This window comes from Onthophagus taurus, unplaced genomic scaffold (genome assembly GCF_036711975.1).
Source record: "Onthophagus taurus isolate NC unplaced genomic scaffold, IU_Otau_3.0 ScKx7SY_15, whole genome shotgun sequence".
Classification (NCBI taxonomy): Eukaryota; Metazoa; Arthropoda; class Insecta; order Coleoptera; family Scarabaeidae; genus Onthophagus; species Onthophagus taurus.
In genome coordinates this window covers 4,779,316-4,793,215 of record NW_027248940.1, presented here as the reverse complement: position 1 = coordinate 4,793,215, position 13,900 = coordinate 4,779,316, and the positions used below count along the sequence as shown (strand labels likewise).

The window sequence follows — 13,900 nt, the reverse complement described above, 5'->3', positions numbered from 1 at the left end:
TATTATGGTATCTTTCGAAAGAATAAAACAATACGAATTCAACGATACCTCACAATCAAATATCGGTCTATTAGTTTTTTACATAAAAATTAAACAAAATGCGGAATTTCGGCGGAAAAACCAACGTATCTTCGTTGACTACCTGTCGAGATACAATGGGCCAGATAAATGGTGGACGGTCAGTTAAGCCGACCTACGCTCGGGTTAAGCAGGGTTAAAATCAGCAATTCTTTTAGAATGTTTTTATGAAACAATCAATACAAGAAAAGGATAAAAGAAAGTTCTTTTTAAAACTTCTAAGAAAAAATTGTCATAATAACAATTTTAAAGTTTGTAGGTACTTTGAAATTTTGTATTTAAGGCAACATGCAAATATTTTCCTTCATTTCTATCTTTGAATTCTACCCGACCAAGTATAACCAAAGAAAGGCGAGATCAAAATGGCTAGAAGGAGTTTAGAACACAATAATATCGAAGCAATTTTAATATTCGCTGGTGCTGACAGAAATCTACATGAAACAGAGCGACAATTTAAGGAACGATTTCCTGAACATCCAATTAGTCGAAAATATTTAAGAGAACTTGTGAATAAGTTTTTGGAAACTGGAAGCGTCGAAGACCGCAAAAGAACTGGTCGTCAGATATTAACAGAAGTATTTAATGCGCCCATGATGTCGTCTGCTGCTTCGCATCAACGTGTGATGTGTTAAATATTTCCGCGTCGTTGTTGGACGACGTGGAAATACTTAAAGAAGAATAAATATCATCCATTTTAAATAAAAATGCTTCATGAATTAACAGAAGATGACCCTGATATAGAAGAACAGAATTTTGTGAGCTAATGACAAATATGGTTGAACGAAATCGATTATACTTAAAACATATTTGTTTCAGTGATGAATGTACTTTCTTTTTGGGTGAAAAATTGCATCGGCGTGATGTTAATCCACATGAATATCGTGAAGTTACCACTCAATTTCATTAGAAAGTAAATGTTTTTTTTTCAAGACTTTTGCAAATTGTACAACAGAATCCTGACGATTTTGAAATGGAACTAGTGTTTCATCAAGACGGAGCATTGAACATTGGCGCATAATGTGGAGGTGACATTATGCGCCAATGGTACGAAATTATCTTGATAAAAATTTTAATGGACAGCAAGATCACCAGATCTGACACCTTTAGATTTCTTTTTATGGGGTTATTTAAAATGCAAGCTAAATTCCGTTGGGTAGTATTGAGGATTTAAAACAAAAAATTATTGACGTCTGCCAAAATATTGATCATCACATGTTAAGCCGTGTGAGAGAGGAAACACTACAAAGATGGTACCACTGCCTACAAGTTCAAGGTAATCATATCGAACAATTTACTTAATAGTTGATTCTTAATAAATAAAAAATTCTTTTATTATTCAATAACAACACTAAGCAAATTTTTCAACCATTACCTAATACCTATACTAGCAAAATCTTTAATACGAAAATTTCATTTCTTATATTGACTTTTTTTCTTTATAAATATTTTTTGATAAAATATGATTAATTCATAAATTTAATATAGTTCCACCCCAAGGACAGTAGAATCTAACAGGACTGCTACATCCATTGTATTTTTGTAGTCCACTACGGGTTGGTTGCCCGCACTCTACGTCACACTATTTGCCACGCCTGGTAACTGTCTGTGTTTTTAGAGGTTATATGATAGACATTAATACGTCTAAAAACATAAAACTTCAAAAATAATATGAATAAGTCTAGGATATAACCTCTAAAAACACAGCATAGACCATAACAACAGCTGGGCGTGGAAAATGGTGTGACGTAGTTTGCAGGCAGGTTGTCACAACAATGGATGTAGCAGTCCTGTTAGATTCTACTGTCCTTGGAATGTTCAAAATTTTAATTATCGTAGGCGGGGAAAACGTTAAATGCCACTTACAATTAGTTACTGTTACTAATTTATTATTGAAGTGGAAGCTTCCAGAGTTAATAGTGGACTTTCAAGGTATGTGTAAACTTCTACATTTTTATTATTAATATCGATTTAAGGTTAATTTCAAATACATTTTATTTAAAGCTTTGTGGATCAGTTGTTAATTTTTAAAAAGATTTTTTTTTTGTTTATAATGCAACATAATTGTTATAACGGTTTGACACATATCGATTTCTCGGTCAATTAATTTATCAATAAATTGCTTCCATTTTTATATTTTACACGTATCTATTATTTATTCCTGTACTCGTGTGATTACACGACTCGTTCTACGAACTCGTCGTGCAATTCTCCGCACTCGTACAGTAATTATGTTTCTAGCCCACTTGTAATATAAATAACTTCCCAGAATCCGCATCAGATAGTCCGGGGTTGCGAAGTTTCGTTCCAAGGCATGGAGGATTTCCTCTCAGCGCGCAGAGTTAAACGCGTTTCTAATGTCTAAGGTGATCAGTACTACGATGGGCCTAGAGTAATGGTTTTTTCAATGGATGTAGCAGTCCTGTTAGATTCTACTGTCCTTGCTTCCACCCAACTTTTATTTCATTTCTAAAAAAAATAAGTAATTGAACTTGCAATTTTAAATCCGTGTTAGCTCGAACGTGTACCGACCGTTAACCTACCGTCCACCATTTACCTGGCCGATTGCATTTCGACAGGTAGTCGACGAAGATACGTTGGTTTTTCCGGCAAAATTCCGCATTTTGTTTAATTTTTATGCGAAAAACGAATAAACCGATATTTGATTGTGAGGTACCGTTGGATTCGTATTGTTTTCATCTTTCGGAAGATACCATAATATACTGGGTGTTCCATTTAAAAAAACAAACTTGATCTATTTTCCGGAAAAACTAAAAGTGATGGCAAAATTTTCCATAAGAAAATATTTGTGCTGATAAAATATAGAAACCGACGTTTTTTTGTTCATATTGATATCTCAATTTGTTCGGAAGTTAAACAGGGGGGGGGGGTTACTTTACGCTAGCACTGTATGACGAATTGGGTATTGCGAGTGAGTTTAATGTGTACTTTAGAGACGTTACCGAAAAATTATTGGAAAATTTGTATGTATCTGATGATCAGGATCTCAAACGTATTGAACGTTATGAGAATTCATTTGTTATAACGCCTACTAATCAGTATGAAATTATGGATATTGTTCAAAAATCAAAGATTAGCAACTCGACCGGGTGCGATAATATTTCGATGATTCTTATTAAGAAGGTTATTCATTTGATTGCATCTGCATTATCCAATTTATTTAATAGATGTTTTGTGTTAGCTTATTTTCCAGAAGCTTTTAAAAAAGCTGTGGTCGTACCTGTGTTTAAGGGTGGTGATCCTCAATGTCTAAGTAATTATAGACCTATTTCTTTAGTAAATAATTTCGCAAAAATTTTTGAAAAATTATTAAGAGTACGTTTGATAAATTTCTTTAATGAAAATAGTATTCTTTCTAAGAATCAATATGGCTTCACTGAGGGTAAATCAACAAGTGATGCCATTGCGGAACTTACAACAAAAGTTAAAAATAGTTTTGAGAAATCAAGGCCTTGCCAAGCTGTTTTTTTGGATCTAGCTAAAGCTTTTGACACGGTTGACCACAGTTTTTTGTTGCGTAAGCTCGATATTTATGGGGTGAGAAGTATACCTTTGAAATTAATGTGGGACTATCTGCACGAGAGCTCTCAATATGTGAGGATTGGTCAATGTCTCAGCTGTTCGGTATCGATGAATGTCGGAGTGCCACAGGAAACAGTTTTGGGTCCACTTTTGTTTTTAATTTATATAAATGACTTGCTTTCATTAACACTCAATGGAGACTTAATCTCTTATGCGGATGATACCGTTCTGTTTGTGGAAGGCTGTTCTTGGGCGGATGTTCAAGATAAAGCTATAGCAGATTTGAGATTAATAAATAACTGGCTAAATAGCAGTAAACTTATTTTAAATGATAGTGTTAACGCGCGGTAAAAAAAACCGGGTACAAAAATTTAAATAGGTGCTGAGTGAAGTATTTAATAAAGAAAAAGAATTTATATAAATAATAATTGTAATCTAATTGACGAAAGAATGATGTATAAAATAAATAATATAGAGCTTACGTGAAATAATTATTGTAGTGGAGGTAAGAGATGTGCTCGCAACCACCGTTCGATCGAAAGAGAGCGATAAAAATCTCTTCGCTGAGATTTATCATTACGGCGCATACAATTCGCGCAGTGACAAATATATAGTTTAAGGGTGGCGCGAACATTCCACCCACCAACAAAAAGGTAAGTGAACTTTTTTTACAAACATGAAATAATTAATAATTAAAAATTACATAGTTAGGCAATGCCAAAAAATAACAATGAAAATAATAAAAAAATAATAAAATAAACAAATAAAGAAAGAATTAACAATTTTAAGGTTTAGGAACTTTAGTTTCGTTGGCCGGCAGTGGACAGATTTTTATGGTTGGTCTTGTGAACAGTCCGTTCTTGGTTCGAATTGTTACAACACGAATCACACCATCGTCGCCAGGATGGAGCTGTGTGATTCGCCCCATCTCCCATTTCAAAGGTGGAAGTTGTTCATTTTTTACGATGACCAGATCACCGACAGTAGGAATTGGAGTTGGTGAGGTCCATTTGGATCTTGCTTGAAGAGTGGATAAGTACTCCATGGTCCATCTCTTCCAGAAGTCCTGGAGCATGCGTTGGAGGAGCTTCCATCGATCCAATCGATTTAGGGGAACCTTTGTGTAGTCTGGTTCTGAAATTAAACTATTTAGTGGTTCTAAACATAAGAAATGACCTGGTGTCAGTGGCTGAAGATCGTTTGGATCACTCGATATCGGTGTGAGGGGCCTGGAGTTGAGCACAGCCTCTATTTGGGTGAGGACGGTGTAGACCTCCTCGAACGTAAGACGTTGATCTCCAATAACTCGAAGCAAATGGGACTTTACTGATTTCACGCCTGCTTCAGCGAGACCATTAAAGTGAGGTCCACCAGGTGGATGAAAAATCCAATGGAGTCCTAGACGTGTTCCCGAAGCTTCTGCCATCTCTTTTAATTTATTGTTCGCTCCAACAAAGTTAGTCCCTTGGTCCGACAGGATTAAAGAACATCGACCTCTTCGTGCTATGAATCGACGTAATGCGGCTATGAATGCTTCAGTGGTTAAATCTGTAACTAATTCGAGGTGAATAGCCTTGGTGGACGTGCAGACAAATACGCAAAAATACGATTTAACAGACCGGGAGCCTCGAGTGCGATTCAATGTCGTGTAGATAGGGCCAGCAAAATCCACAGAGACGGTAGAGAATGCCCTCACATCAGCCACTCGACAAGAGGGAAGATCCGCCATAAATGGGGCGTAGGACCTTGGTTTACATCGGAAGCATCGTATGCATTTGGAGATGACACGTTGGATCACTTGTCGAGATGATATTATCCAAAAATGTTGTAGTACGATAGATTGTAAAGTTCTTGGTCCCGGATGTAGGTAAGTTTGATGAATATCTTGCACAATTAGTTCACTTAAACGTGATGTTTTAGGTAATAGCACAGGGTGTTTATGATCGAACGGTAGTGTTGCGTTTTTTAATCTACCACCCACCCTGAGAAGCTTGTCTCGATCGACAAAAGGAGCCAATTGACGATATGGTTTTAACAATGGTTTATTTTCTTTGATAGCAGTGAAAAGTGTAGCAAAATGCTGATTTTGAATAAATCGAATAAGAATATGGAGTGAGTTTTGAATCTCAAAGGGAGATAAAACTAGAGAATAATATCGTTTTTGTTTTTGACAATGAAGAATAAAACGATACATGTATGCAAGGATACGTTTGATTTTGTTGATAGAAGAAAACTTATTGAGAAGAGTGGATAAAATGTGAGTTTGCACCTCAGTAGAATTAACTTGAAGAACTCTTTGTTCATTGTGTATCTCTTTTATTTCAGGATTGATGCGACGATGAGCTGGCCAATTTTTTGGAGGACATCGGAGCCACGAGGGACCTTCCCACCAAAGTTGTAATGGGATTAAGGTTTCAGGAAAAAGACCTCTTGAACCACAATCGGCAGGGTTTTCCAATGAAGGTACGTATCTCCAAGAAGACGATGGTAAAATTTCCTGAATGTAATTGACTCGATTGGCGACAAAGATTTTCCATCGAGAGGATAATGATGCAATCCAAGCTAAGGTAACTTGTGAATCTGACCAGGCGGTAATTGAATCAAAATTAATTTGAGGCGATAAAATTTCTTTTAGATTCTCCAAGAGATTGACAAGTAAAACAGCTGCCAAAAGTTCCAATCGGGGAATGGAAGTTGATTTTAATGGAGCCACTCGTGATTTGGCGCAAAGAAAAGTTGTTGTTATTGATAAATCAGATTTTTGACAACGCAGATAAGCAACAGTACAATAACCCACTTGTGATGCGTCACAAAATAGATGGAGTTGAATTGACTGAGTTTTTAAAGGAATAGTTAAGCGAGGTAAGCGTAAGTTTGAAAGAAATTTAAGATTGTCTTTAAACTTTTGCCAATTTTGAACGATATTGTTTGGCGGTGTTTCATCCCAACCACTCTTTAATTGCCACAATTGTTGAATGAAACGTTTTGCTTTCAGAGTACAAGGAGTAAGAAATCCCAACGGATCGTAAATACGTGCAATGTCTGACAAGATAGATCTTTTCGTACAAGGAGTATTTCGACTGGTATGGGAATAGGAAAAATGATCAGTAGCAGGATCCCATTGAAGCCCGAGGACCTTGATATAGCTGATTTCATCGTAGTCCATTGAAACTGGATGTTGTAAGTCATCTTTTGATACTGATTGCAGGATATTGGAGCAGTTACTTGCCCATTTTCTGAGCTCAAATCCTCCCTTTTTTAAAAGATCTATTGATTCTTGCTGTAGTTGGCAAGCTTCTTCAATGGATGCAGCGCCAGTGACGATGTCATCAATATAGACATTGTTTTGTACAGCCTTTGAAGCCAATGGAAATTCATGCTTGTAAAGATGTGCAAGTTCAATAAGCGTTCGAAGTGCCAAAAATGGAGCAGATGAGACACCGTAAGTAACTGTGTTTAGAACATATTCTTTTATTGATTCATCAGGTGAAAATCGCCATAGAATTCGTTGGAAATCTCTATCTTTCGGTGAAATTAGAATTTGCCTGTACATTTGCTTTATATCACATGTAAATGCGAATGGAAAACATCTAAATTTCAATAAAATTTTAACGATATCTTGTTGTAATTTAGGTCCAATTAAAAGAGCATCATTTAATGAGTGACCATTGGAAGTAACAGACGAGGCGTCGAAAACCACACGAAGTTTGGTGGAGGCGCTTTCTGGCCGTAGTACGCAATGGTGAGGAATATAATAAACGGATTTCGAAGACACTTCAGGATTTGCGATAAGCGACATGTGCCCTGAATCCAGGTAATCTTTCATAAAATTGACATAATCGTTTTTTAGGGACAGATTTTTCAATAATCTGTTTTCTAAAGAAGTGAATCGTTTTAACGTTGATTGATAAGAACTACCCAGTATGGGTTCTTGGTTTTTGAAAGGAAGTGAAACAATAAATCTTCCAGCTTCAGTTCTTACATAATTTTGCTTAAAATGATTTTCACATTGATTCTCTTCCAAAGTTAAAGTAGAACTTCTTGGAATTGATTCAAGTTCCCAAAATCTTGGAAGGGATTCATCTAAGAAAGCGTCGGTAGTTGATAGGCATGTAGATGTTGTTGATGAAATAGAAGATTTTCCAATCAAAATCCAACCGAAAATGGATTCTAAAGCCACAGGATCATTGGGTTTGTTTTGAATGCGTCCGCTGAGGAAAACTTGTGGAACCAATTCTGCGCCAAGTAGGAGATCCACTTCCATGGAATTGCAATCGGGTTCAGGAGTGAAGTTTAAATGTTTAAGATGAGGATAAGCTTTAATAATGGATTGTACTGAAGGTTGATGGGAACAAATACTAGGTGTTATGAGAGCTTTGAAGTCTAAGGATGGTTCGGAATGTTGAATCGGTTGAACATGACATTGAACGGAGCCTTTGTTGCATATGGATGTCATGGAGTTGAGTCCTCTTATCTCTAAAGAAGAGTGATATGAACGAGGAAGACGTAATTTTTTTGACAATTTATCGGTGATAAAGTTGGACATACTGCCCGAATCAATTAAGGCTCGTACGAAGTGAGACTGTCCAAATCGATCTTTAATTTTCACAAATGCTAATGGTAAGATTACTCGTTGATGTTCGTTTTGATTTAACGGCTGTTTGATGTTCCACGAGGTACCCACATGAACTGAAGAAGGTTTTTTAGTATCAAAGTGAAGAGATGTATGATGATGTTGTTGACACATGCGACATCTATGGGAAGATGCACAATTTTGAGTTGTATGTTTGGAACTTAGACAGTTACGGCACAAGTTATGTTCTCTTGCTATCGATAGACGTTCAGCAGATGATTTGGCGTTGAAAGTTGCACAACGATAAATTGGATGTGATTCTTTGCATAATAAACATTTAGGAGAAATCGAATTTGTCTCAAGCTTTAGATTTGTGACTTTCTCTCTAGGATTATTCTTTATACGATTCATGAAAGGTTTTTCGTTGGATGTTAATACAACAGAATCTAATGCTTTCGCTCTTTTTTCTAGAAAATCCATCAACTGAGGATATGTTGGAATCTCAAAAGAAGTGTGCTCTGATTCAAAAGTGGTTTTAGTTTGCGTATCTAGTTTCAGCAAGAGCAAATTAAATAATAGAAAATCCCAATTATCGACTGGGAAACCCAACATACGAAAACCTTCTGTATTTTCTTTAAAGGTATCTATCAACGTTCTAAAAATTTTTGAAGATTCCTCTTTAATAGGTTTTAAGTTTAAGATTTCATGGAAGTAAAGGGTGGCTAGATGCCTCTTGTTTTGGTAACGTCCCTTTAAAGCGTTGTAGGCGATTTCGTAATTGTCATTGGTGACCGGAAAGCCTTTTAAAAGATTGAAGGCTTCTCCTTTTAAGGAAGTAAGCAGGTATTGATACTTGGCTATTGGCGATAGAGATGTGTTTTCGTGAACCATGGTTTTGTACAAGTCGAAGAAGGTATGCCATTCTTTGTAATTACCATCAAATGTTGGAAGTTGAAGTTTGTTTAATTTAGGTGTTGCAGTTATCGGAGAAGAAATCGTGGATGTCGGTAGATCTGACAGATTATGTAATAAAGCTTTGATTTGATAATATTCTGAATCCACCTTTTTACGAATAGCATCTTGGGCATCGAAGTCGACTTCTTCAACCAGGCCAATACTGGAATTGTGTGCGGCCTTAAAATCATCGTAGATTTGCGAAACATCATTGGCTCTTTCAGCAAAAATTTGATTTTGCATAGGATCGGAAGGGTTAGTAGGTAAGGCACGTCCATATGTGAACGTTTCAGTTATTTGATTAATGAATATATTGCGTTTTAAGGTTAACTTAGCGAGTTTATCACTCATGATTGAAACCAAAAGAAAAGTTTCAAAAAAAAAAAAATAATCAAAATAAAAATTAGAATGCTTCCAAAGGGAAAAGAAATCGTCAAAAAATCGAGCAGACAAATATATGAAAAATAAAGATTCCAAAGGGAATGAAAACTTGCGTAAACAATCGCAAAAAAAAAAAAATTCTAAAGGCAAATTAATGAGTAATTAATAAATTTCCCTTTAAAGAAAAAGAAGAAAAAATAAAAAATTAAATTCTTTAATAATAAAGATAGAAAAGAAAGAAAAAATAGAAATCCTCGACAAAAAATAAATTAAGAAAAATTGTAACTTCATAAACTGATGTATAATTACGTATTCTAACAATAAGTTTAAAAATAAAATAAGTGAAGAAAATAATTCTTGTTTGCAAATGACTAAAATAGCCGTAACCACTTTTTTCAGGTAACCAGATGTGCACCAAGTTGGTTTTGATGAATCGATAACCGTGAAAAAAAGTGGTTTTTGAAAGAACGGATGGCGACCAAATGTGAATAATGGACTCGATAACGGAAAAATTGAATGATAATTAGCGATAAGAAAGGCTAGCAATCACCAGAAAACAATGAAAAAAATCCGAAATCGTCGTTGCCATCCGGCTCGAAGGACCAAATGTTAACGCGCGGTAAAAAAAACCGGGTACAAAAATTTAAATAGGTGCTGAGTGAAGTATTTAATAAAGAAAAAGAATTTATATAAATAATAATTGTAATCTAATTGACGAAAGAATGATGTATAAAATAAATAATATAGAGCTTACGTGAAATAATTATTGTAGTGGAGGTAAGAGATGTGCTCGCAACCACCGTTCGATCGAAAGAGAGCGATAAAAATCTCTTCGCTGAGATTTATCATTACGGCGCATACAATTCGCGCAGTGACAAATATATAGTTTAAGGGTGGCGCGAACAGATAGCAAGTCATATTTTATGAGATTTACCATCAGAAAGGATACCACTAATAGCTTTTCTAGCCTTTCAATACATGAAAATGATTGTTGTGTGGTAGATTGCTATTGTAAAAGGATTACATCTGTGCAGGTTGCTACTTATTTGGGTGTATTAATTGACAATCATTTGAGATGGAATGCTCATTGCAAGGATGGTTGACAAGATTCGGCGTAGTACTTACACGTTCAAAAGATTACGTCATGTATGCGATTTCAAAACTATTAAGATATTTTATTTTGGAATTATACAATCAATCCTGCAATATGGCATTTTGGCATGGGGTTCTGCAGCTGATTCTTACCTTCAAAAATTAATTACGTTTCAAAAAGGTGTTATAAAAATAATGATGCACTTTCCCATCTGCGTTGTTGTTTGCTGAGTGTGACTTATTTACTATTAAACAGTTATACACCTTAGCAATTATGAATAACATTTTAAAATTACCGGACCGATTGGCGACTGTCTCACATGGTTACTCTACTCGGATTGCAACCCAAAATCGTGCTGTTATACCGCCCGTAAATAAGACTGTAGGTCAAAGACATTACTCTTACCATTCCATTAAAATATATAATAAGTTTAGGGAATACCTAACAGCACAGAACCTTACGTTGGTGAAATCTAGGTGGAAATACTTGTCAAAAAGATGGGTGAAATCACTTGATGATGGCGTGATAGATGGAATTTTTTCAATTATGGTTTAGTTCTTTCAATGTTGTTATCTTTGTTCACAGTAAGAATAATGTTTATGTTTGAATTTTGATTATTTTTTTTATTTCGAAAGCCGCGTGCAAACTGATTTTTTCAGTTTTTGCGGTTACCCCCATGCGCCAGCTGTTTGGTACTGATCATAATAGAAATTAGTTATATGGCGTGTTACGGGAGTTTTTGTTTTTGTTTACCTTATATACATAGTGTTTACTATTAATTTCTCTATAATTTCTTTCTGTAAACTGGATACAAAGACAAATAAATAATAATAAAAAAAAAAAAAAAAATAACGACTCGATAAAAAGGCAGTGTTGTGCATCTAGGTAAGATAATATTTGTTCATAACCTACGTCTATTTAATAAAATTAATAGCTATGAGTGTATACTTCATTTTTTAAGCCTAAATTTACTTGTCATCAAAATGAGATATTACAGGATTATTAGAGCGGTGAATTTCTGTGGAATAGGTGTTGGCTATTCCACAGAAATTCACACTGCGAACACATCGACTTGCAGCAGCAGCTATCTGGCGTACTTCCCCATAAATTAACGACATGCCAACAATCACTGTTGATGCGATGGATTTACATACAGTCAGTCCCAAAAATCATCGTACACCATCGTACACCAACGGTTTTTATATGATTTCTAAAGTAGGATCATAAATAAAAGTTTTTTTTCTTTAAATAGTTATAATTATTCAATTTAAACAGATTTATAAGTGAAAAAACTCTGAAACTGAAGAAAATAGCAAAATAAATTAGTAATTCTTCAAAATTCTTCCATTGCAACCTCACAAAATTAATTGTACAGTTTCAAATGTTGCAATGAATGATGAAATCTGCGTAGTACTAGTACTTCGTAGGTCCTCCATTCGCTTTTAGTACAACTTTCAATCTTCTCGGCATTGATTGCACAATGCCTTCAGTATAAGAAATCGGAATTTTTTCTATTCTGCTTGCAATGCAACTTTAACGATTCCTTACTATCAAAGTTGTGTTTTCTAATTGCTTTTTCTTAATAATTCCACAGGTGTTCTATGGGGCTAATATCTGGTGACTGTGGTGGAGAATGTAGGCACATTATATAAAAGCCATTCGCGTCCTACATGTGCTGTATGTTTTCTGTCTTGATCCTGTTGGAAGATCCAACTGTTTCCAAGGCCCAATTGTATAAAATTTTGTTTTAAATTGGCCGTTAAAATATTTAAATATTGCCATTTGTCCATTATATTATCGATAAAAATTAAACTCCCGACTCCAGAAGCAGCCATAGACCCCCACGCCATAACACATCCACCCCATGCTTAACTGTTGGTAGAAGATTTTTTAAATCTAGCGCTGTACCGGCTTTCCTCCAGGTTTTACCTCTACCATCACATCCAAAAATGTTGTATTTTGATTCGTCTGTAAACATCACCCTTTTCCAAAAATTGATATCCTTTTCTTTGTGCATTTTTATAAATTCAATACGTTTCTTTCTATTAACGACGCTAATGTAGGGTTTCTTTCGCGGTACTCGTCCGGCAGATCGCAAAACTCTTCTCACAGTTTCTGCGCATACAGTTTTATTAACTTGATTTTGAAAGTTTGTGCTATTTTTGGGGCTCTTGTCCGAAGATTACGATAACTTCTTCTTTATGCTTCGTTCATCTGAGGGAGTTAGCAATTTTATACGGCCCGTACGTGGTGTATTTTCAATATTTCCGGTATCTACAAATTTATTAATTATGTACTGAATAGTAGAAGCATTTTTGTTAAGTTTTTTAGCTATTTGACGTATAGAACGACCCTCCTTATGCAATTTTATGACAATGTTTCTAACTTCTATGCCTATTTCCGTTCTTCGGGGTGGCATGGCGTTTGTTTATGTATACGGAGTATAACGATTACTGGTAGGTTAGATAAGGTTTGCCGCACGGGAAATCACCGTTAATTAACAAAGACATGGGTTTTTTGGAAGAATCTTAAAGAATTATTAATTTATTTTATAATATGTATTTTAAATTGAAAGTGTTTTTTCTTTATAAATGCGTTCAAATAAAATAATTATAACTGTGATAAATAAATTAACTCCTATATACGAATTTTTTGGAAATCTTGCAAAAACCGTTGGTGTACGATGAGTTTTGGGACTGACTGCATATGTCAAATCAAAAGATCAGTGACAACTAATTTAAAGTCGTGTCTGGTGAAACAGATGCATACGTCTGCTGCAGGGTTAAACAAATATTATTGGTGTGAAGTTATCCATAAATCCCAGCCATAAACTTAAAACATTAATAATTCCCTAACCAGTACGATTTGGGTTATCAAATTTCACACACAGGTCACTCTTACGCCCAAGAACAGCTTACAACCCCATTTGGTAAAAAATTTTTTTTCAACTCCCACCCCCGAAAAGGGGATGTTTTCACCCTAATGGGCACCTTCGAATTAAACCAAATTCTACCACATAATAGAACGCAGTTCTAAGTATTTTTATCAATTTTCAAAACACCGTAACCCCTAACGGTTTTCGACAAAAAGAATCATTCTTATAAACCGCGGATGGGAATTTATGGGTGAATTTGACCCTGATGGGCACTGTAGCGTCGCTACAAACATTCACAATTCACCTTCCAAAAATTACAAAATTTTTAGTAGCCATGTTTTAATTTTCTTTGTTTCCATGGGAAATGTTATTAAAAAAATGAATGTTGTTATTTTTAGTTTTTCAA

The 13,900-nt window shown here is 35.2% G+C and overlaps 1 protein-coding gene across 1 annotated transcript; it reads right to left on the bottom strand.

The window, feature by feature from the left end:
• Nucleotides 1–4,402: 4,402 nt before the first annotated feature.
• On the bottom strand, nt 4,403–9,496 carry LOC139432436 (uncharacterized). The gene has a single exon (XM_071200963.1). The coding sequence runs from the start codon at nt 9,494–9,496 to the stop codon at nt 4,403–4,405; it is 5,094 nt and encodes a 1,697-aa protein (XP_071057064.1).
• Between the last annotated feature and the right edge of the window lie 4,404 nt (nt 9,497–13,900).

What these genes read in the sequence shown, in the direction of transcription:
- LOC139432436 (XM_071200963.1), bottom strand. Translation starts at nt 9,496, where the DNA reads ATGAGTGATAAACTCGCTAAGTTAACCTTAAAACGCAATATATTCATT.